Consider the following 24528-nt stretch of genomic DNA (forward strand, 5'->3'; position numbering starts at 1 on the left):
TTGTAACATCCTTTTTAATTGAGGTGCTTTAAAGTTAAATTTAATAACTTAAAGGACTAAAGTGCAATTTTTTTTTAAATTGTGCATGTGTGCCGTGTGTATGTGCTGATGTGTTGGGTGTGTGTGGGTTTCTTTAAAACAAAGAAAACAAAAATAAAACAAAAACAAGAAAATCCATCAGGTTGTTCCAACGTGAGAGAGTGAGTGAGAGAGCAGCGTGGAGAAGAGGAAGAAGAAGGAGAAAAAAAGAAGAAAATTAGAGCTAGGTTGATTGAAGCTTAATTAGGTGATTTCCATCTCCTTCAAGGCTGAATTTCATGTTTTTCATGTTAGGTTTCATGTTTTACATCTAGTATGTACTTGATTGAAGTAATTAGAGATGGATTGAATCCATAGCAGAAGGTTTTTGAGCTTGGAGTTGAGTTTATTCCTGAAAATTCGTGTATAACATATGAATTTGCATAACTGTGTTTTGAGCAGAGTTGAGCCTGTCCTGTTTTTGACGAATTTTTACCATTGACATACTGATCATGTTATTTTCTGGTATTTTTACTGTAGATGCGTCTTTGTGTTTAGTTTATGCTGTAAAAATTTTAGAATTTTCTGAGAAACCTGGAAAAAGATAAAAATCTTGAACCGGACTGCAGTCAGATTCGCGTCTGTGCTGACAGCCCAGACACATGTTGGAAAAACGGGCATAACTTCTTGCCCGGGTATCGGTTTTACGCACCGTTTCTTGATTCCGAAACTAGACTTGTATATCTTTCTGAATCTGTAAAGATTGTGCCTTAGTTTGGTCTGAGAAAAATCAGTTTTGGTTCCGAAGTTAACAGTTTGGTGATTCTGAAATTCTGGGCAGGTATTGTAGCTGTGTTCTTCATCAATTTTGTCATAGTTGAATATGCTTACTGACTATGGATGCTGTTGAGTCTCAAACATTGATCAATTGCTGATGTTTTGGTGTTGGAATTATTGGAAAAGATTGAGTATGTGATTTTTAATGAGCATTCGATCGCAGACTGTTCTGCCGGGTCTGTAGTTTCTGTTTTAGATGTGTAATTTCAATTGAGCGTATCTTGGTCATTCAGACTCCAATTAGGGCAAATTTTATATTGAGATTGATGTTCTGAGAGTATATTTTCTAATGGTTATAGTCTCGAAGTCTAATCCTAAACCTATAGAATGCTATAGTCAGAATTCGATCAATGGTTCTGCTAGAAAGTGTGTGTTTGTGAGATTTTTGGTTTTGAGGTACAAATTGATGAATTTACTTCTTTGCTTTTGGAATTAAACTTTGAGCTCATATGTGCGGAATATTTGTTAGGTTCGGAGGTGACAACGAGTACCGCAGCTCCACGTAGGGAGTGACTGCGTTGGTTTTCTTTTTGTTGGAGACCGAGGTGAGTGTTCGATTCATAGATGTTCTTCAATTAGATTGAATTTGAAATATTGGACTGTGACTTCGTGTCGGTAGGCAACAACGGCCAATGGCCGGACTTTGTGTCTTGCCTTTGACTTTGTGTCGATTCAATGGCTTTATGCCAAAATTATGACTTTGTGTCGAGCTAGTGACTTTGTGTCGGATTAAAGACTTTGTGTCGATTATTTGCTTAATGCTTAATTAATGATGAACTTGGATTTATTGTCTATATTGAACAACATCCATGTCTCATTTACACTCCTGGAACTCGTTTTGGGTTCCAGTTTTGCAGGTATAGGTCGGTGTCCACTACAGGTCGCGTTTTGCATTTTGTGACTCACTCGAGAAGTGCGTAGTTGAGGCCTGTGGGAGTCTTTGTCTCCTGGCCCGTAGATGATTTTTGCTTAATTTAGTTTTGGATAATAGTTGGTTATGTAAAGTTTATTTTTTGTCAGACTTCCGCTGTAGTTTGTAAATGACAATCATTTTTGAGATGTAAATAAAATGTGGCTGTTGAACTGTAGTTGTTCTTTATTCTTGGATTTGCTAGTAGCTGGTTGTCACGTGTCGTATCGGGATAGGCCGATGAGGTGCTATTTCGGAACGGGGCGTGACATTTTTGGTCTAGCAAAAAACAATGAAGAGAAAGTTGACACCTTTGTTAGTGGGTTGTAGAAAGAGATTTGAGTAGTACATGCAAATGCTTCTATCGTGTGACATAAAAACAGACGTGTCTTATATTTCTACGTAATTGTAAATTGCAATAATTAGTCAAGTCAAATTTTTTGTCAAGCCCAATGTTCAGACATTCAAACGTCAATACATTTTAGTTGACTTTTCGTAGTATAACTACTTCTATATTTCTTTAGTTTTTCTTTTATTTTTGGATAACAAAAGGTGAAAGGGAAAGTAAAAAAAAAAAAAAGAAGGTTAAGACTTCTTTATTTCATATCAACAATTTTATTTTTGTTTTTTGTTTTTAACATGAAGAAATTTCATTTAGTAGCTGTCCATACTATCATGCATGGCCATTCAAATTTATTTTGGCATTAGATAATAAAGAAAGGAAGTGGATCCTCTTCGGTCCAAGTTTTAGACTGGTGCGGACAGTCGAAATCTTGACCGTCTTTTGCCTCAACTAATAGTTCGGCTATGTTTAGAGACTCTTCGCGTGAAAAATTAAATTATTCTCGCGAAAAGTTTGCGAGTAAATCTGAACTATTAATTTTCTTAATGTGAGGCCCGGATTAGGATTGGAGAGGATCCGAACCCGGAAAGAAACTTCATTTCTCCTTATTAATTCACACTGTCCAAAATAATAAAGACCACCTATCGTTGCCTCATTTCGTTCCTAATTAACAGGAAAAACCATATAATGGAAGGTCCACATGCAAGTAGCCAGTGAAAATGTGTTCCACTCAGCAAAATTAATAAACGAAGGAAAGAGATATTCCTTTTTCTGAACAGCCAAAGGAAAGAGAGAAGTGATTTTTTGTGAGTTTCATGCATATGCGAGAGGCATCGAAAGAGAAGGGGGTTTGGAACAGCAAATGGATCAAGACAAGGTAGAGAATGGCCATGTTTCTGATAGCGCTGAAGGAAGTTTGACAACTTCAGTTCTCATCATTTGCGTGATTGCAGCCTCGGCTGGGTTAATGTTTGGCTATGATATTGGTGTTTCCGGTAAGCTTTTCTCTCTTTCACAGCCATGCGAATGCTCATGCATACGAACACGAGAATCTATATGGTATACGCTACAATGGCTACATTGATACATCTACATTGACACTAGACTTTCGTCACTTTTCGATCATCGGACCGTCTACTCAAGGTACTCGTGTGCTTTTTTGATCTGAAGGTACCTATATGTTTGTGAGTTGTAAATTTGAATACTAATATTTAGAACATTGTATGTCATTTTGTTTTTTTTCGTTGCACCTATTGTTAACAGTTTATTTGCATTAATCTCGTGATTGCCGTTCCATTTTTGTCCAGACGCCCTGAACAAAAACAAGCCGAAACTCGCCCATGATAGTTACATTCTTCATAATTAGTTTTGTATTTCCATTTCTTCACTCTCTCTCTCTCTCTCTCTTCATGAACGCAGGGGGAGTGACGTCAATGGAACCGTTTCTGAAGAAGTTCTTCCCGTCGGTGCTGAAGAAGATGGCCGATAATCACACCACACAACAAGACGTGTATTGCACATTCAATAGTCAAGTCCTGACGGCGTTTACCTCCTCATTGTACGTAGCCGGTCTGGTGGCATCTTTAGCCGCTGGCCTCGTCATGAACAGCACGGGGCGCAAAGGGACTTTGGTTATTTCGGGCATCTTATTCTTAGTGGGCTCCGCCCTTGATGCTTCTGCCATCAACGTTGAAATGCTCATTTTCGGACGCCTTTTTCTTGGAATCGGAATTGGTTTCGCCAATCAGGTTCTGCATTGCCTTGTTTTCTCTTTAGTGAACTATAGTGAAAACTCACCCACACTCTTGCAGCATGCCCTGTTCTGGCAATAGTTTCCATTATTATGTACCCATCTCGGGCCTAAAAAGAAGACTCGGATCTTTCATTTCACAGGCCTCGTAAATAAAAATCTTTATGTCAAAATCAAATTGACCGGACATCGATATCTATATAAACACATCACACTTTGCAGTTCTATTTTTTCTTGCACTAGTTGGATTTGTTAATTAATCAATCGATGTCAAATTAAGTTCATTTCAAAATGAAGATTAATCTTTGTGAGGTTTACCGAATGAACAATTGTAGCAGCTCCCCCATAAAAATCCAACTTTTCAAGGCATAATTGCATGTGCAGGCGGCTCCGATCTATCTCTCAGAAATGGCTCCACCAAAATGGCGCGGCACCTTGGCCACAGCCTTCCAGTTCTTCCTCACTTTCGGCAACGTTATGGCCACTCTAGTTAACTTTTTCGCAGCTGGGCTCAAGGAGTCCGGCTGGCGCGTGTCCCTAGGCTTCGGTGCAGTACCCGCCGCCATCATGACAGTTGGCGCGCTCTTCATCCCCGACACCCCTGGTAGCCTTGTCCAACGCGGCAAAATTCATAAAGCCCGAGAATCTCTCAGCCAAGTCCGAGGGATTGACTCCGACAACGAAGCCGAGCTGAACGACATCATGAGCTCCAACGAGGCAGCAAAAGCCAGTCATGAGGGGCCGTATACGCTGATACTTCATCAGCGTTATCGGCCCCACCTCGTGCTGACCGTAGCGGTAGGGTTGTTCCAGCAGCTCACGGGGATCAACCTGGTGGCCTTTTACGCGCCGGTCCTGTTTCGGACGTTCGGCTGGAGTGGCAGCTCGGCTTTGCTCGGAGCCATCTTACTTGGCATGGTTAATTGTGGCTCTACCCTCGTTTCAACGTATTTGGTCGATAGAGCTGGTCGAAGGTTTCTTTACTTGGAAGGTGGGATCCAAGTTTGCATATCTCAGGTAACGTTTCATATTTGCAACGTCTAATAACTTAGCCTTTTGCAACTGATCGAGCAATGCTGTAGCAACATGATTTTAAAATACAATTCCGAATAAAGCTGCGTCTGGAGCATATGGGTCCACATGCATCGAATGACTCCAAAAGTAGTTGTGTCCGGACCTACATGCATTGAATGGTTTTAGACGTAATTGTATCCGGAGTTGTGTCTTCAAATTTTGTTCATGGGCTTCAGTTTGCAAATGTTTTTACCTTTAGGCTCCCTTTGTTTCAAAGTAAAATTAATGTTTTCCGATGTAAAAGTTTTTTCATGTAAGATGTTTAAGCAAAAAACAAAAGTTTTGTTTGTATTTTCCGGTGTTTGGCTAATAGTTGTAAAATGATGCATGTATTTCTGTATATACATGTATACATATGTGTTACATACAAAATTTTATCGTCTTCGATGAGAAAGCACAAAGTTAGGTAATAGATGGATAAGATTGAGGCTGTGGAAGAGCTCAATAAAGCAATGTAACTATTTGTCAAGTAGCGAATCCAAGTTCGAAAAATGTCTTACCACCTCTTCAAGAAGAAAACTTTTTCAGCCATATATATGAAAGTAAAATATTTTACGTGGTAAAACATTTTCTTGTTTTTTACACAACTACTCGTAAATACCAAAAAATAAGTAAAATAGTTTTCAGAAAAATATTTTACATCCAAACAAACAAACAGTATCAGGTTCAAAATTTTACAAGTAGACGAATCGATTGGAAAAATATAAACCAAATTTTAATCTTTTCATTGGCTTTGTCAATATTGTTGAAGGTGGCCATTGCATGCATAATAGCATCCGAAGTCGGCGATTCTGGCACCGCCGCACTCTCCAACACCGGAGCTGTAGCCATACTAGTCCTCATGTGCAGCATTGGCGCGGCGTTCGGGTGGTCATGGGGCCCTCTCACTTGGATCATTCCAAGCGAGATACTGCCTCTAGAAGTCCGGCCAGCTGGACAGGCTATCTGCATCGCCTCCAACTTCGCCCTCACGTTTGTTCTTGCCCAGATATCCCTGGCCATGTTCTGCCACCTCAAGTACGGCGTGTTCTTGCTCTTTGCTGCGGTGGTTATGATCATGACTGTTTTCTTGGCTCTGTTTCTGCCCGAGACGAAAGGGATTCGACCGGGATCCATGGGAGAAGTCTGGAAGAACCACTGGTATTGGCGTCGATTCGTTGAACAGATGTCCATTGGGGATGATCACTTATCAACGTAGCTGGGTAGGAATGGCAATCTGTTATCGTGAGGGTGTATAAGCAGTTTCTCACCCGAGAATCGCTCGAGTAGCTAGGAAAGATAATGTATCATTAAAAGGTTAATCCTGCAGACGAAACCAGTGTTTCGAAAGGCATAGTTGACTAAGTTGAGACTCGCCGCAAGGCAAGGCAACCAAAATATGTATTAGAAGTTCGAATATTTATGCATCATTTCCGGGTAGAAGATGACACTCAATATTCAACCTGTGTAGGACAAACAAATTTCCTTCTAACAGCTAAATATATATTCCCTAGGTCTTTAAAAAAATGCATTTTATTTCGTTAAAAATTTCAATTTTTTCAGAAATCAATAGATATCAATGAATTCTTTCAAGTTGTGAAAAGAGTTAGAATTTTTTAACTAAAAAGATGCAATATTTTTAAAAGCTTAGGTTTGCGGGCCGGACATTTATTTTAGAGACGGATGCATATTTTTTGCAGAGTTCTAATAGCTAAATACAAAACCACAAAATTTTGCTAAATTGTTGATAGATGCCAACAAAAGATTCACAATCGAGTCTTCACAATATAGAAGCCATCTTCTCATGAACTCATATGACCCCAGAATCAATTCAAAATTCAAAAATTGCAGAGCATGTAAAGTTGCTCCTCATTGGCTTCTTATTTACAATTACCAGAAGAAAGAAAGATGAAAGTAACAAATGGCGCAATGGATTATGGAACACATGAGCTCCAGTGGAACATAAAGTCAACAGGTGGTACGACAATCTTCTACTGCTAAACTCATCAATTCTAGAAGATATGGTCCTCCAAAACTAGTATATGACTGGATCAATTCAAACAGGTATCTAAGTAAAGCTCTACATGGAATGGATCAACAAGTTAATGAACGGGAGAATTCCCACTACCGTTGGCAGGCCAACTGGGCCGTGAGTGCGGTGGGAACGGGCTTCCCAAAAAGCTAGCCCGGGCTGGGGTCAGCATAAAATGAGGGGATGGCCCTAATTTTGTGTTGGCAAAGCCAACTTCTTGGGTTGCAGGTGGAGAAAAGTGGACGTGGGGGCTTGGGTCGGGGCGCAGCGCAACTAAGAGAGCCATTGGGCACAAGCGGTTTGGTATCCGAGCCTATTGGTCAGACGACGACTACTTCACTTATTAGATTACTATTAATCGTTTAACCCGGAATAGAATGGAAAGAACGCAAATTAAGTGCTAGCACTATAGGGTAAATGAAACTTAACTTGGAACAAAGGATGCGTATCTGGAAATGAAACTTGAATGCGGTTGGAGTAAATGAAACTTCCTATCATAATCATCGATCTGCGCTTCCGCTCTTAATCTTCACTCTCATGAAATTCAATGGTTTGGGATAAAGTTCGTTTCGTTTCACACTTACCTACCAGCTATCTCATGTGCTCAAGCAAGTGGATAATTATGTAACTAAGATTAATTGAAAATATCTTTTTTGGCAAATCTTTTATTCAAAATTTTCTTGCATCTTTAAGTTTTTTGTCAAATTTTTGCGAATTATTGATTTGTCTCAATAAGAGGAATCGGAAAAGTAAAAAAGTATCATTGAAACTAATACTTAATTTTTGAATAAAAACAAAAATAAGCAAAAAAAATTAATCAGTCTTTTCGGCTTATTTTGGTCTTTATCCAAAAACTTTTTAGTTTGGGTTAGTAAGTGTTTACTCATTCAATTTCTCTCGTCAAGTTAAATCAATAATTTATAAAAAAAAATTGTCAAAAAAACTCATTTGTGAGATTATTATTATTTTTTTTTGAAGAAAAACATAAAATGAAGTCGATTTATTAATTGGACGGACATAGACGCTCAGAAATTTTCTTATGGTGGCCCAAACCCAGCCTGGTCCATCAATATCATTCGCGGTGTATTTCAACAGGTTTTGTCATACATAAATGGGAAGGAACCTCTTCATCAAAGGCTATGTGCTTCTCTCTGTCCCCCACTGGAAGCTTCTCTGCAGAATGCACGGTCATCGAAACCGAAATAAAGGGTTGTACCCTTTACTACGGTCAGGGGCATTGTTTCGTGAATAACCTCTATTAGCTCCTCTTCATTATGGAAAGAAGTTTCCGTGTCAATTGCTTTCATTCCCATCCTTATATGACCATATGAAGAAGCATAAAAAATTAGGAATGATATTACCTGGCATCGCACAGTAATCGGTAACCCATTATTATCTATACCTTCAACTACCACAGCGTTATAAAACTTTGGCACCTTGTCCGACGGAAAGTCGATTTCTAGGGCTGGCCCAATCATTTTAACCACATATCCCACTTTTTTTTCCACTCTTACAGAATCATTCTTTTGGAAAATATTTTGTCATAAAAAATAAATATTTTGTCATAAAAAATCCTGTCCCCCACTGGAAGACTTGAGAACCGGTTGCTATTGCCTTTATGTTGGCTTTTCTGTCCCATTAGGAGACTTGAAAACTGGAGAATTGGTTGTTATTGGCTTTCTGTGTTATCAAACTCATGTTAATTAATGAGTGGAGAAGCCATCCAGGATCATATACTAATTTTGGAGGAGAAAATTAACAGATGTGGGATAATTTCTATTTTCCAGCGACTCGCACGTGGAGAGATCTCTCCCAACTCGCACATGAAGAAATCAACAAAGAATTCGAAATACACGGATCACAACGAGATAAAATAGACTTGATGGACCGGTTGCTATTGCCTTTCTGAAATACACGGATCATTCGCGATCTCTCCGTCCCACAGGGGAAGACTTGAGAACCGGTTAATATTGCCTTTCTGTTGGCTTTCTGTCTCATTAGGAGACTATTGGCGTACTGGACTTGACTTTGCTGGACAAGCTTTAAAAGTGAAATTGCTAATCCCTCCGTCTCAATTTTTTTTTTCAAATTGTCAAAATTCGTATCTTTCAAAAAAATATTTATATCTTATATTTTATAATATTTTTTTAAGATTTTGAAGATTTTGTGTAATAAAACTAATTGAAATCTACCAAACAAAATTCATATTGCATATTAAAAATATTACAAATTGAAAATTATAGAAATTTTTTTTAGATATCAAACACTCTCAAAAAGTTAAAAATAGGACAAACAAATTGGGACGTAGGGAGTATTTGATAAGTGGGCTTGGAAAATGTTGAGTAAAATAACAAAAATATTTTACAGACGGGTAATTGTCTAATTGAACCCCTCCCGAATAAATAATTTTCTAACATGGAATATCATGTTTTACTTTTTGCCTTAACTTTTTTGGTACTTTTTTTTTTTTGAGCTTTTCGTCGTAATTTTTAGGATTAATAATTTGTTTCGGTGAGAGGAATTAGAAAAGTATAAAATTGTGGGCCGATGTTGAAAAAGGTTCCTATAAGACGACGCTTTAGACCAAAGAACAAAAATATAACACGAATCAAACAAAAATTCAGAAAAGACTAACAAAACGCATATAACGAAATAGACCAAAAAAAGTTAAGGAGAATGGAGCAATGTTACAAACTTGTGGAAGGATAATGTAATTAAAGTATTTGACATGGGGATATAATAATTTTCGGGCGCCACTATTCGCAGCCCTCTATTTTCTCCCATAGCCCGTTAAAAATTTTCAATTATACTCGACAGTTAGTTACCGAAATTGAGATATATTTTCAGCATCCAATTACCGAAATATAATATTTTTTTCAACAGATATTTACCGAAAATGTATGTTCGGCAGTTATTTACCGAAAATTGAACATATTTTCGACATGTAGTTACCGAAATATGATCTTGTTTTTAACAGAAATTTACCGAAATGTTATTTATGATTTTCAACAACCATTTACTGAAATGCAGTGGGTTATGAGAGAAAATAAAGGGCTGCGAATAACGGCGCCCTAATTTTCACACTCTCTTCTTTGATTACGACACTCATTTTTTTTATCTTTTAGTGAGAAAAATACACACAAAAGTTTCACTAAACAATAAATGGAGTGCCATAATAATAATAAAAGAAAGTGTGGAAATCATTTTTCTTTGATATGTGGTCTAAAAGCATATTATTAGATTGTTGATCACCAACTCATCTAAAAGTTTAAGTTGTTAGAGAGAGGGACAACTTTATTACTTATACCTTCAAGGCTTCAACACGCCCCTTCACGTGTAGCCAGGCTCTCCTCTAGAAGCGGGCTAAACACGTGTAAATATTTTAAAATTAGGTAGGCGGTGAGGTTCAAGCTTAAGCTGTTAGAGAAAGGGACAACTTTATTACTTATATCTTCAAACACGCCTCCTCACGTGTAAGAGCATCTCCGGCCTTGACCCATTTTAAGACTCAAATTTAAAAATGGGGCAAAAACCACAAAAATCTTTCTCCAATTTTTGACCCCAAATCCTTCCCCATTTTGGGTTTTACCCATTTTTTTGTCCAAATCTGAGACAACTTTTGCCTTACCCATTTCTCCAACGGCTAGTTAGAGAGAGAGAGAAAGAGAGAGAAGTGTAAAATTTGGGTTTGGTGGTTGGAGATGTGTCTATCCAAAATGAGTTTTTACCCAAAATTTGACTCAAATTTGAGGAAAAATATGGGTGAAGGCCGGAGGTGCTCTAACCAGGTTCTCTTCCAGAAGCGGGCTAAACACGTGTAAATATTTTAAAAGTAGGTAATGAGGTTCGAACACATGATTTATTGTCTACTCTGATACCATATTAGATTATCGACCATCAAGTCATCTAAAAGTTTAAAAACAATCTAACACATATTAATTCGGGCCAATTGATTTAGACCAGAAAACAAGTACACTAATCAGGGTCAAGCAATGTCACCTTGACTAGAACACGAACACTCTATTAAAGCACGAACATCAGCAAGCAGCAAATGCAGCAATAACATTTCCTCTCACCACACGGGTATGGCAATGTTAAAGCCATTCTTCCTTTTCATGCACTTTGTTGTTCTGTTGTGCTTGCATTCTGGCTCTCCTTTTGTAGCTGGCTTAAAGCAAGGCGGGAACGAGACCGACCTTCTAGCCTTGTTTGCATTCAAAGCTGCAATCAGCGACCCCTTTGGGAGTCTGGACTCGTGGAATGAAACTGTTCACTTCTGTCAATGGGCAGGCGTAACATGTGGCCGACGACACAAGAGGGTCACTGTGTTGTATCTTGAACATCAAAAGCTATCCGGTCCTGTTTCGCCCCACATTGGAAATCTGAGCTTTCTAAGGACACTATGGTTTACCAACATCAGCTTGAGTGGTGAAATCCCCTCTGAACTTGGCCGCTTGCAAAGACTGCAAAACATGTCCTTGGCCAATAATACGTTTACGGGTGAAATCCCTGCCAATTTATCTGGTTGCTCTAAGCCTCTAAGGTTGTTAGCCTTTATTTAACAGGCAATCAGTTGACTGGGAAAATTCCTGCGGAGCTTGGTTCTTTGACGAAGCTCGAGTCACTATATATTGCCAAAAACAATCTAACGGGAGGTTTGGCTTCTACTCTTGGGAATCTATCTTCTCTTAAAATCTTTTTAGCACAGTACAATCATATTAGCGGGAACATACCAGACACTGTTGGTCAATGGAAAAACTTGTATGTTCTCAGATTTGGGAAGAACAATTTGGTCGGTACCATTCCTTCCTCATTCTATAATCTTTCTTCTATAAGAGAATTCATGGTTCCATATAACCAACTTGAAGGAAATCTTCCCTCAGACATAGGAATCACTCTTTATAATCTCCGAGTCTTAAATGTTGGTGGTAACTTGTTTACTGGTTCCATTCCTGTAACGATATCCAATCTCACCAAACTATATTACTTTTCCATTTCGCAATGCGGATTTACAGGAAAAGTCCCTTCTTTAGAAAAATTGCATGATCTTGGGAAAATACTGCTATATGACAATCATCTAGGAACAGGTGAAGTGGATGACTTGAGCTTTTTTGACACTTTAACCAACGCCACTAGATTGTCCTTAGTATCTCTAACCACCAACAACTTCGGAGGTGTGTTGCTGGAATCAATCAGCAACTTCTCTAAGGAATTTTCGTTTCTCAACGTGGCTTGGAACAGATTAGTCGGGACCATTCCATCCGGGATAGGGAATCTAATCAATTTGCAATTGCTTTTCTTGTCCCACAACCATTTAAGTGGTAACATTCCTTCTGATATTGGGAAGCTTCAAAAGCTGCAAGTTTTGGGACTAGCACATAATACATTTCATGGGGAGATACCATCATCCTTCGAAAATTTAACTTCATTATTTTGGCTGACTATGTATGAGAATAATCTTCGTGGCAGCATCCCTTCGTATGTTGAGAAGTACAAATTTTTACAGGTACCAAGCCTTGATCATAACTCTCTTAGTGGTGTCATACCCAAAGAAGTTGTCAGTCTCTCATTGTTGCAGTATCTAAGCCTCGCACATAACAATTTGATTGGTTCCCTTCCATTGGATATTGGACTTCTACGAAATCTAGAAACACTAGATGTTTCCCAGAATATGTTGGTTGGTCAGATTCCAGCTTCTATTGGTAGTTGTGTAATGTTGACGTCATTGAACATGGAGGATAACAAATTGTCTGGAATCCTTCCTTCAGCTTTAGCCCATTTGAGAGGTATAGAGGAGCTAGATCTTTCTCACAATAACCTCTCAGGTAAAATCCCAGACTACTTGAATGGATTTGTCGTTTTAAAAAAACTAAATTTATTATTCAATGATTTCGAGGGTGCAATACCAGAAGGAGGTGTATTTAAGAATTCAACTATCATTTCTGTGGAAGGAAACAAGAAGCTCTGTGGGGGTATACCCGAATTGCAGCTGCAAAGTTGCAACTCCAAAAGGTCCAGAAGTAGAAGATTTGATCTTACTGTGAAATTAATTTTTTCTATATCTTTCGGGCTTCTAGGACTGCTTCTTTTGTTATGCTTCCTATATCTGTGTTGGTTTAGAAAGACGATAAATGTTCCGCTCGTCAAGTTCTCAGGAAACTCATTTCTCCAATTGTCCTACCAAAGTCTACTCAAAGCTACCGATGGCTTTTCTCCTGCCAATTTGATTGGTGGGGGTAGTTTTGGTTCAGTGTATAAAGGAATTCTTGATGAGGGTCGGAAAGTTGTTGCAGTGAAGGTACTTAATCTTCGATTTCCTGGTGCTTCCAAGAGTTTCATAGCCCAGTGTAAAGCCTTGAAGAGCATCAAACATCGAAATCTTGTAAAGATTATCACAGCATGTGCAAGTATTGACTATCAAGGTAATGATTTCAAAGCTTTGGTTTATGATTTCATGGTCAATGGAACCCTAGAAGAGTCGTTGCATCCTAATGACCACAACAATGCTGCACATGAGGAGTCAAGGAGATTAAACTTTCTACAGAGGTTAAATATTGCAATTGATGTAGCTTCTGCTCTAGATTATCTTCATCAATACTGCTCAGAACCAATAGTACACTGTGATTTGAAACCGAGCAATGTTCTTTTCGACGATGAAATGACTGCACATGTAAGTGATTTTGGATTAGCAAGGTTCCTTCTAGAAGCCACCTCCAATTCGTCTGCAAATCAATCAAGCTCCATTGGCATAAGAGGGTCTATTGGTTATACTGCTCCAGGTAAATGTACCACTTTGGCTCTTCAAAATTTCCCTTTGTACCTTCACTTAAATCATTATTTGGAGATGATTCATGTACGCATTGGATAAAGTTGATTGTTCATTTGTTGGTCGTCACACAACATCTAGCTTCCGAAAGCATAAGAACCAATTTTAGACATGAAGTTACCATCTTATTATTAAAACTACATATTGTATAGACATGATGTTGTCATCTAGCATATAGTATAGGCAAGCTAGCATAGGAGTGCGGTGAGTGCCCAACTAAATGAATTCATAATGACACATTTTTCATACCTTGCCCACTCCTCTGAATATTTCAGCTTTCTCTTTTTGGCTTTGTAGTTCTTGTTGGCCTGTGAAGGGAGTGCCGGTTGGCTAGTCTGACTATTCATTGCTTTCCATTGGCCCGCTTTATGTACTTTAAGCGAATTTTCATATTTAGTCAACGTCACTCCGTCATTTTTTTTATTGTCTGCTTTCCTGAGGAGCATGTGGTATAATACAGCACAAGGCGGTGTTCTCAAAACTGATTAGTTTCTTGCTTACATGTGCCATCATCTTTAGGCATTTTATAGTAATTTATGTCTTCTATTATGCAACTCGTAGTTTACTTGAGTTTGAACTAGAGGTATAACATGTTACATAGGTGATGTTTTACAAAAACCATAGTCATAGGAGTTGGAAAGTCTGAAAGCTAATCATTAGATTTCCAACTTACAGTGGTTTTTCGTTATCAAGTTGGTAGCAATGCCAACATCCTGAATAATGTAGAGGGACAATTAGGTAATGTAGCCAACTGGTTATGTGCTACAGGGACTGGATGGCTGCCAAGCTATGTGGTTGAGTTTTTTTTTAGAATATATAAAAAAAAAATTATCATCTTTCTAACAGCCTTAAGTTATTAGATGAGTTGGTGGACGTGTTGAGAATTATTAGTTTCCCCCCTCACTAACAGCTTAAGTTTTTAGATGAGTTGATTGTTAACAAGCTGATAAGTTTTGTTGAGTGGGTGCTGCTTTTCCCATGCACTTCAACTATAAGAGTAGACAGAGTTTTCAATTTCTTTCAGATGATACAAACCTAACACAAAATTTTGATGAGAAGGTATGGGTAAATCAACAAATGGCTCAACCAACAAATAGGTTTGTTTAAGTTCGTCTCGAATCAGAAGTGCATTCCAAGATAGGCCTTTTTACTACATAAACATAAAACTGTATTGTTATGACACCTAGAAAACACAATTCATTCCTATCTTACAATAAACAATACAGTTCCCACCACTCTAAACTTGTTTCATGCAGAGTATGGCATGGGAAATGAGGTGTCACCATCTGGCGATGTCTATAGTTATGGAATACTCTTATTGGAGATGTTTACAGGGAAGAGACCTATTGACAGCATGTTCAGCGATGGTCTGACTCTCCATAAATTTGCTAAGGTGGCTTTGCTTGAACAAGTACTGAACATTGTGGATCCAACACTCGTTCAACAAATGGGAATGAGGGAGGCAAGCTCAAGCATACAAATTGCTCAGAACCATAGCTCTTCTAGCACTCACGAAATTCAAGAGTGCTTGGTTTCAGTGCTTAAAATTGGAATTGCTTGTTCAGATGATCTACCGACAGATCGAATGGACATCAAGGATGTAGTAAGCCAGTTGCATGCAATCCGAGCACGTACTATGCTTGAAACTGTAGCTCAGGGAGGCAAAAGTACTAGAAATGTCGGGTGATCATGAGCAGGTATGAACCCTGCACTTTCTTGGCCACCTCAGGAAACAACACGCATTTAGCACTGAACACAATTTTTGCAAAGCCAGCAACCTTTTGTTCGCTCTATGGCTTCAGAAAAAAACATAAGGCAGCCTTCCACTTCATCGAGGTGGTCCTAAAGGACCTAAACCAAGGATTTGAAGAAAATGGAGGTTATCCATGTTTCAATTACGTTTGAATATCGAAGAAAAAAAATCTACTTGCGACAAATGTTAACTTCCAGCCATACTTGAAAGGAATCCATAATCAATCATTTATCCGATATTTCTTCTTTTATTTTGCTTTGTTTTTCTATACAAATAGCTTGAGACAAATGTTAACTTCAAAGTCATTTATTTGGTAAGGAACCATTAAAACTGATTTTCCAAGCTGTGGTAGTTATCTTTCTTTTCTTTTTCCATCATATATATATATCCCAACCTACAACTTTACGATCTAACTTCATTTGTCTCTTGTCCAGGGTTTTTGATGTCTACTTCGACTTGAAGATTCTGTTGATACTGGAGATTTCTTCTGCTGTGTGTTACAGATGTTATTCTATGCTGTAATTTCCATTTCGCCTCTTTTATGTCCTAAGTTTGTCTCAATCTTGAAGTTCTTTGCATGATTGAATGTACTTTAATAAAGCTTGACTTCAATTGATTATCATGTCTAAAAAGACTACAACTATGGATCTATAATTTGCTCGTCACTTTTACTCTATGAAATGCAGTCTTCATGTGAATCCAGCATCCAGTCATTCTATAAGGTGTATTATGGAACAAAGGGGAACCAATAAAGAGAAAGCTCTGCAAGCTATTTGTATTAAAAAAAAAACAGTTTGACAAGAACAGGAAAAAACAAAGCAATTGCCAAGACCTGTGTCAAGTTCAAGGCCTAGATTCGTATGTCCTTCTAGATCAGAAAGCACGTTCAAAATCCAGAATGGTCAAGTGGGATTTGAGTAACCCAAGCAGAATCAATTTACATTGAAAATTTCAGGGCATGTAAAATTGCTCCTTATTGGCTTAGTACTAAACTGAAGAAAGAAAGATAACAGTGACAAAAATCACAAAATGGATTGCAAACCGCAGGAGCTTTAGTGGAACACAAAGTCGACAGGAGGTATGACAATCTTTCTACCTGCTAAACACATTAAGACGACGTGGTCCTCCAAATGTATGACTGGATCAATTCAAACAGGTATCTCAGTAAAGCTCTATATGGAAATGGATCAACATCTTAATCAGGAGCTGGTGCCTCCCTCAACTCCTTGCGGCCAGTCTCAACTATGCCATATTGCCATGTGTTTGCTTCACTGAAATATTTTGGAGATGACTTTTGGATGCACGAAGTCTCTTCTTATGCGCAAGGCAGATTACTAACGTGTTGATTATCATTTACATGTTGATCCATTTCCATGTAGAGCATTGCAGAGATGACTGTTTGAATTGATCCAGTCATATATGCAGATCGAGGACCGTGCCTTCTAGAATCGATGAGTTTACTAGTAAGAGATTAAGTCCTACCCCCTGTTGACTTTACGTTCCACTAGAGCTCATGTGTTCCATAACCTCTATGTGAGTACTGTCACAAAATAAAATTGACAAGTAGCTCCAACAGCAGTTGCTTTCTGTTTTCTCCCTTGACAAACACCACAAAAAATAACTAAAGTGACAATTTTCAGGAGTGCCGGAGGCAATGGGGAATCCATCTTTCACTTTAATTGTAAAAAAAGGAGTAATCCATAACTTATTCATGCAAATATGAAAATCAACATATTCGTGAATTAATTTTATATGTCCATCACACACCAATATTCGTAAAGAAACATGTAATAAAAATCATATACTGTACTAAACTTGGGGGAAAAAAAATTTAATGTTCAAATGAGTCACGTGCCTCTCCAATTAGTAAAAAAAAATTACATACCTTGTGGGAGTTTATGGAAAAATTTACAAAGAGCGGGGGGGGGGGGGGGGGGGGGGGATTGCTGATAGTAGAGTTTCCCAGAAAAAATGAAAAAATTACATTCCCGTGATTGAGGTCGAGAACATAGCAAGTGTTTTAGTCACTCTGCCAAATTGCTCTTTGAGCAAACTTCTCATATATTCATATTCAACATTTTGCTGTGCAATATTTTTTTTTTTTTGGTTTATATTTTTGAAACGGGGGTGGAATGTGCCACTCCACCCCACCTGGTAGGTCCTTCCCTGTTAATGATAACCAAGAGGAGCTGGTGCCTCCCTCAACTCCTTCCCCTCGTAATGAATATCCTGCAAGACAACGGTAATAATTAATCTAGTGAACTCATGAAAAAAAGAATTGCGGAAGTACCAGATTGAAATGTTTACATTGTCTATAATCTAAGCATGAAAAATGTTTGCATTGTCTATACTCTAAGCTTGAAAAAATATGGCATATTTGGCATGCAATAATTGTCAAAACAGTTGATTATAAAAAGCCAGTTTGACATATTCAATGTTCGTTAACAGTTCTCAAAACTACCGACAGAATTAGGTGCAAGTCCTAGGGCACAAAAACACAACTTATAATAGTAAAATTTTCAGTTACCATTCCCATTCTTCAAACTTGTCAGCCAATAGCAAAAATGTTAATTATAATCGGAGAAAGCAAGGTATTGTAAGACATCACATCTAGCAATCATCAAAAATTACAGAAGAATGTGGTCAACAAACACCATTTAGTCTTTCATCATCGACAGAATACATTCCAGTGGTCTAAACCTTTCTCTAAGCTTATTCTGTACTCTGGCTTGCGCAGTAGGAATGACTTGTTGCATCCAAAAGTTATTTCCGTTAGCGTGGCACACACATGGCTTATAGTTTCACTTTTGTAGCTGGACATGGTTCAATGAGATTATGCAGTTACTTGGCACCCCACCATTACCTGAACTGGTGGAGGATCCACCTTGTCTAAGTACAAACCAAAGGCCAATAACCTTCCAAGTTCCAGCTTATCTTCACTGTAGGTCATTACTCTTGTAGGATATGATAAAAGCATCATACATACAAATCTAGAACAATATGAAATTGCATAGAGCACCCACAGGCTCATTTGCGTGAATGAAAACTAAAAGGTTTGAAGGTTTAAGCCACATTCGGATGCGATTTCCTATGGGTCATTTTCTTGTAGGACATGATAGACTGCCCTATCACCTGATGTTCTTTAATTGCAAATCCAAGTGATGCTTCCCTTGAGCCAGAATTAGTCTACTGTTTCTTTTGCCAAAGACAGATTTGTAAGGCAACACCTATCGTGGAACTGAATTCCACAAACCAAAGCTTCTCTTCCTCCATTTTGATATGTTTTTCTTGAACCCATTATTTAAGAGTAACAATGACATTTCACTGGCGGGTCCATTCTCATAAGTAAGCACACAAAAATGAGATATTGTTGAAACAATTTTCCACAGACAAAAAAAAACACAATGATCTGATGACGAAAAAACTTGATTTGTAACAAGCCAATAATAAAAAGGAAATGACGGATCCAATAGTACTCACAGAAGCAAAATGATTGACATCTCGATGGTGAGCTTCATCAGCACGAATGACAGTGATAACATCCTTCAGGGTTGCATCTTTTGGTAGCCTCCAGTAATCTATGGAGATAGCTGGAGCTGGTACGTTTTCTATTTTCCCGTCATCAATATCCCTCAGATACTCCGTATATGAATGGACAGCCTCCTCCTCCACATATCCAACAATTCTATGTGCCAGTTTGGGAGAAAGCAGATAAAGCACAAAGAAGCCGTTGAAAAACACCCCCTGCACAGTAAGAACCAATAGCCTCTCATACCATTTTGGCTGCACAAGCTCTACCATTGTCATCAGGTGCATCCTCTCATTTTCTGCTTCTTCAAGCAGGGCTTTAATCCAGCCTCCGCTTTGCTGAAACTTGCGCAGAGACCTTAGGTGTAGCAGCATTCCTCCCACCATTCCTGGAACAGCTGCCACTGTTTCCAGCATCATTGCCCGACAGCCATATCGTCTCTGCAAGCAAATAATAGGGAGTCGGGAGGCGTAATGAGTACAATAGCCAATAAATAATTCACAAAAGGAATCTTTCTCATTTTCCATTTATTTGTAAATCCATTTTCCTTTCAGTACCCCCAAGAACAACAGTTTGATAGCTTAGTCTATTGAGATGCTTCCCAAGGAATGTCCTGCCACAATTCGAAAGGTATACAGAAAAGACCAGAAAAGACCGATGTCTTCGATAGACAAATATCCAATGCCAATGAAGAATTTTTTCCCTAAATAGTCACTATTAAAAGACCTATAACCATGATTAATCTGGATCAATCCATTTACTAAATTGTCCTCTCAAAAGCTTTCGCTGACAAATCAGCCTTATCTTTCTCATTTGATCTCACTCAGAGAAAGAAAATCAACATGGCACTGGATAATGAACACGAGCATTAAATACTTCACCCACTTAATTCCCATCCACAACATGTTGGACCATAAATTGTACTATATGTAGTCCTGCCATTAACATCCAGCAATATACAGAGAGCTATGTGATATCTTCCTATTCAACTGATTATGCTCATTGCATTAAGAATCCCCTCTATCAAATCAAAATTGGGCATTACTTGAATGATCTGTTTCCCAGTTAGTTTTTTGTTACAGAAACAACTAACATTTTACTTCATGCTGCTGAACGTTGCAAAATGCCATTTCTATACCCTCTTGTGATCTCTAGCCAGGGTAGAAGATCTTTCATCACATTTATTGAACTAGGGCTTTTCTATTCTCGCAGTTTCATGGTTCGACCATTTACAGTCTATGACTCATGTAGGTGTCCAGCTACAATGCCAATGCCACACCGTATAAATGTTACCGTGTATTCAACCTCAAAGTACAAAAATATTAAGCCAAAAGATTGCCCGATCTTTTACTTTCACATAGAATATGTTATCATTTGCCAACAGGTAAAGCCATTGACACAAGGAAGTAAAAGTAAGAAGATCAATGAAGATAGCCCACCTTGAACATTATGTCAGTCGGAACTCTGAGAATCTTCACAGTTCTGAAAGCAACTTTATCTAGAAATGTTGTTGGAACATGGTGCTTGTGAAGATCTATTGACAAGTTTGATTGGTAAGTCTCCCATGGCTGCAAAAGGAAGACAAACAAACTTGAAGACTTGAAAACCGAAAATGCAAAGTACAAGCTTTTTCAAGAAAGACAATAGAAACTAGCAACAAGCAATAGACACATATAAAGCTGATTCCAGGCAATGATTTGGGCAAAGGCATCCATGTTATTAAAAAATAAGCCACTTCATCCTTTCACCACTATTGTTCCCCCCATATTTCAGAATTGTGAATTACCTAGAAAACAAGAATGAATCTCCAAATTTCTAGCATGGCATCCAACTAAATAGCAGTTCAACTTCACGGCATGATGTGGCATATTGGGGTAAAGCAAACTTCCAAGTTCTATTTACTAATGAGCAGTTCAAGGCCGCAACTGACAAAAGGGTTCAAAGTTGACTTATTAATTTGAAAAAAGTAGGTGGCTCTGCTATTCTCTGCACTTCACAATCAATTTGAGGAACTTCTGATCACTTCAGTCAGCTAATAAGATTCACTGACAGTAAAAACACAACGGTGCCGAGACTACCTCATAAATAACAAATCAAAATATAAGTTGGTTTCCAAATTCCAACCAATCTGAGTGCACCAATTTAGCAAAAACATAATCATTCCCGGGTCCATCACGTATGAAATCAAATGAAATAACTGAGTAGCCAACAGAAATAAGAGAGCAGCACAGCAAGAACATGTATTCGTTTTTTCTGATATCCGGATATTTGGGCCAACTTGCGTACATCTCGATTAACTCTGAGGCCTAAAATGAACAACTAAGCAAACCCTCCAGTGGCCTCAATGTTTGGAATGTTCGGCCTCTTTGAGATTTGAAAATGCGACCTTATGGAAGACAAACACTTATTAGTTTTTTCATGCCCACTTGGCAAAACCTCTTGGGGTTAAGAACAGATATTCATTACGAAGTAGTAACCCCTTAATCTGCCAGCACAACGCACAAGAATCCAATAACACATCCACACGGAAAAACAAAACAAATAGCAAAGATCTTAGGCAACCAATTTTGTAGTAATGGTGGAAGTAGGATTGCAAACGAACCGAGCTGCTTGCGAGCAGCTCTTGGCTCGGCTTGGCTCAGCTCAGCTCGTTTGGTAATCAAGCCAAGCTCGAGTTTTGGGCTCGTTTACTAAACGAGCTGAGCTCGACACTCAAAAACTCGTCCCATCTCGCAAAAGCTCGACTCATTTAAAGAGGCTCGTTAAGTAAATTAGCTAGACTCAACTTGATAAGGACTCAACTTGTTTACGATCGAGCCGAGCTCGAGCTAGAGTTTTAGGCTTGGCTGGAAGATGTAAAACACATTCATACACGATTACACGGACACAAGATGCGCATATGCTGATATGCAAGCATTGAAGCATGTGTGAATGTATACGTATAACTCGTACGTAGATGCACGTCTACACAAGTCATCAGAAAAGAAACACGAAACCCGATCAAGTAATAAATAACGAAATGCTCCAAACTAACATCCGAAATCACAACGAAAGAAACTTTTTTTTTTTTTTTTTACCAAAGAAATTAAACAAAAGAATCAGGCTAACAAATATATTACCAAGAAACAGTTCCAGGGCCACACGGTCCCATCCTCCTTGGTGATCTTCGGCCTAGAAATGCCCCAATAGCTCGAAACCGCCGTCCCACTCCCCTCCCCCATTTTCTTCTTCTCGTCCGCCGCCCCCTCCTCCCGCTCCTTCTCCGCCACCCCCACCTTCCTCCCCGTCGCCGTGCTCATTGTCCTCCCCCACTGCTCCCCACCGAAGAACCCTAGACCCCGGCCCCGCAACAGCGGCGCCGACTCACCAAACCGCATCTCGTGAAACGGCGACGACGAGGACGTCGAGATGAACGAGTTGAAGGTCCGGCCGCCGGCCAGACGTCGTAGAACAGCCCTCGCCATCAGGTGATTCATCGTCGGAGTTGGGGTTCCGAGTTTTGGAGAATGCGTGTCCGGATTCAGTGGCTTCGAATCGGTGGATTGTGGGTATTGTAGAGCGGTGGCTTGGAAACGGTTACTACAATAACTGTAAATGAAAAGGTGCATACTCTCTCTCTCTCTCTGCGTCTGGATGGACGGGAGAGCATGATTCAATGTGTCGCAGCTTCTTCCTTACCCTGGGTACCCCATTCTTCCGTAGTCCGTATCCCTTGGATATTCTCAATTTTCGTCTACATCTCGAATTTACCACTATGATTTCAATCAATTTTCGTCCACATCTCGAATTCACGACTATGATTCCAATCATTTATCTCGTAAGAGCATCCACACACGTGAATGCTATTTTGTTATTGTCATTCCAATTTTTATGCAACGATATTGTCATTTTGCAAAAAACAAAAAAAGAAGGCAAAAGTGATGCACCTTGTTTTACTGTTTCTTTCCATCTCGCCTTCAATCTAAAAAATTACTACGTAAAACTTTGTCACATATGACAAAGGAATTGGAATTTTCCAAATTGAGAGAATTTTTTTTTGTTTATGGTTGTATATGGTTTTGAGCTTAACATCAACTTTAAATGATTTGTTCATGTTGATATCGGTTTTCATTTTGGGTAACGTTTTAGAATGCAAGAGCTACGAGATAAATAGTCTGGATATTTTTTTTGAGTTCACGATGGAGCCAAAATAGGTGAGTTTGGTGGAGTACGGAGGACAAAGGTACGTAGGAGAGCTTCGATTACACTTTGTTTTCAATCTACACACATTGTGTGAAGAGAATGTGGCGTGGGGCAAGGACGGATTCAGGAATGTATCCTAGTGGAGACACCTGTTAATTATAAGGACGAAAGCTTATTTTTTTAGTCAACCATAGTATGATCGTTCAAAATTATAGCATGCAATATTAATTACAAAAGTTTATAAAGTGTACTTTAAGTTAAATTAGGTAAAAATGAGCACAAAATCTCAGACAAAATTTTTAAAGTATGTTTTAAATGAACATTAACAAATTTTAGAATGATCGAGTTAGTTTTGTTAATGTCTTTATTTTAAAATATTTCTCCGAGACGGTTAAAAACAAAGAGAATCAAGAAAGAATAGCTCCAAATAGACAAACAGCTCGTAAAGTAACAAGGATAAATGCATCGTATGATGACATTAAGGCATAAAACTAATTCTATATGTGTATTTTCTGGGTATATACAAGTGTGTATGTTTATAAATTAGCATACTTTCATAATTATGCTAATTTATACATAAATATTCTTAAAAAAATATTTTTATTTCGGGTGGGGGCACGTGCCTCCGCGTGCCCCATGTCCGTCCGTCCCTGGTGTGGGGCACCACATGGATTTTTCTTTTTTTACGGTCCCTCTCGTGCTTTGAAAGTTGATGAGAGAAAAATGAGTTATTTTGGATAACGTTGGGTAACTTTTTTTCGCAAGATAATAGAAAGGGGTTATTTTGGTTAACGTTTTTTTCGTAAATAAAAAGTAATTCGTAGCTTTACGTAAAAGAAGAAGTGACAAAGTCCCATTTTTATTGTCTTGAGTGTCACCTTCATTTTATGAGCTAGGCCTAATCTTTGATGGTGAAGGGAGGAGTCAAACTTCAAATGTGAGGCCTAATCTTCCGAGGTGAAGGAATGAGTCAATCGTGAAATAACTACTAATATACGGTGTATACCCATCTTATATATTCTAGTGTACTCATCTCTAACCACATCTATATCACACGTCTAGTATCACTTTTAACTCCTCAATTGGATAGATTATTACTCCTATGTCGAAGACCCTCAAGCCAGTTTTTTAATTGAAAAGGCAAAATATCATCATCATACAATATAATATAAGTGAATTCATGAGATTAGAAGAATTGAGTCTAAAATTAGAAGGCTGCGTTCTTTTAGACTTAACTTAAACTTTATTTAAAATTGAAAATTTTGTCTTTATTTGATTTGTTTTTTTTTGCATTT

At 38.4% G+C, this 24528-nt stretch overlaps 3 protein-coding genes and 1 long non-coding RNA gene across 4 annotated transcripts; 3 read left to right on the forward strand and 1 right to left on the reverse strand.

The window, feature by feature from the left end:
- The first annotated feature begins 860 nt into the window (after nt 1-860).
- On the forward strand, nt 861-1943 carry LOC131308889 (uncharacterized). The gene is made up of 2 exons (XR_009194594.1): nt 861-1400; nt 1705-1943. It is a non-coding gene; the product is annotated as an uncharacterized LOC131308889 (long non-coding RNA).
- An 864-nt stretch (nt 1944-2807) lies between these two features.
- LOC131308890 (sugar transport protein 5-like) lies at nt 2808-6413 on the forward strand. The gene is made up of 4 exons (XM_058335934.1): nt 2808-3103; nt 3528-3856; nt 4243-4875; nt 5684-6413. The coding sequence occupies exons 1-4, from the start codon at nt 2971-2973 to the stop codon at nt 6128-6130; spliced, it is 1542 nt and encodes a 513-aa protein (XP_058191917.1). The 5' UTR covers nt 2808-2970; the 3' UTR covers nt 6131-6413.
- Nucleotides 6414-11774: 5361 nt separating this feature from the next.
- LOC131308892 (probable LRR receptor-like serine/threonine-protein kinase At3g47570) lies at nt 11775-16239 on the forward strand. Its single transcript, XM_058335935.1, has 4 exons — nt 11775-12768; nt 12895-13722; nt 15026-15466; nt 15957-16239. Exons 1-3 carry the CDS (start codon nt 11787-11789, stop codon nt 15454-15456), a joined length of 2241 nt encoding a protein of 746 aa, XP_058191918.1. The 5' UTR covers nt 11775-11786; the 3' UTR covers nt 15457-15466; nt 15957-16239.
- A 1394-nt stretch (nt 16240-17633) lies between these two features.
- Nucleotides 17634-22620, reverse strand: LOC131308893 (ubiquinol oxidase, mitochondrial-like). The gene is made up of 4 exons (XM_058335936.1): nt 22171-22620; nt 20491-20619; nt 19003-19491; nt 17634-17751 (listed from the first exon to the last, which is right to left on the reverse strand). The coding sequence occupies exons 1-4, from the start codon at nt 22525-22527 to the stop codon at nt 17692-17694; spliced, it is 1035 nt and encodes a 344-aa protein (XP_058191919.1). The 5' UTR covers nt 22528-22620; the 3' UTR covers nt 17634-17691.
- Nucleotides 22621-24528: the final 1908 nt, after the last annotated feature.

Source organism: Rhododendron vialii, chromosome 11a (assembly GCF_030253575.1).
Source record: "Rhododendron vialii isolate Sample 1 chromosome 11a, ASM3025357v1".
Lineage (NCBI taxonomy): Eukaryota > Viridiplantae > Streptophyta > Magnoliopsida > Ericales > Ericaceae > Rhododendron > Rhododendron vialii.

Coding starts and splice junctions, on each gene's coding strand:
- LOC131308890 (XM_058335934.1), top strand. CDS start 2,971: ATGGATCAAGACAAGGTAGAGAATGGCCATGTTTCTGATAGCGCTGAA. Junction 3,104..3,527: donor CTATGATATTGGTGTTTCCG/GTAAGCTTTTCT, acceptor TCATGAACGCAG/GGGGAGTGACGTCAATGGAA. Junction 4,876..5,683: donor TCCAAGTTTGCATATCTCAG/GTAACGTTTCAT, acceptor ATATTGTTGAAG/GTGGCCATTGCATGCATAAT.
- LOC131308892 (XM_058335935.1), top strand. CDS start 11,787: ATGGTTCCATATAACCAACTTGAAGGAAATCTTCCCTCAGACATAGGA. Junction 12,769..12,894: donor TTCTCACAATAACCTCTCAG/GTAAAATCCCAG, acceptor TTTCTGTGGAAG/GAAACAAGAAGCTCTGTGGG. Junction 13,723..15,025: donor TATTGGTTATACTGCTCCAG/GTAAATGTACCA, acceptor TGTTTCATGCAG/AGTATGGCATGGGAAATGAG.
- LOC131308893 (XM_058335936.1), bottom strand. CDS start 22,527: ATGAATCACCTGATGGCGAGGGCTGTTCTACGACGTCTGGCCGGCGGC. Junction 20,620..22,170: donor GGCCCTGGAACTGTTTCTTG/GTAATATATTTG, acceptor TTCCTTTTGCAG/CCATGGGAGACTTACCAATC. Junction 19,492..20,490: donor CGACTGACATAATGTTCAAG/GTGGGCTATCTT, acceptor ATTTGCTTGCAG/AGACGATATGGCTGTCGGGC.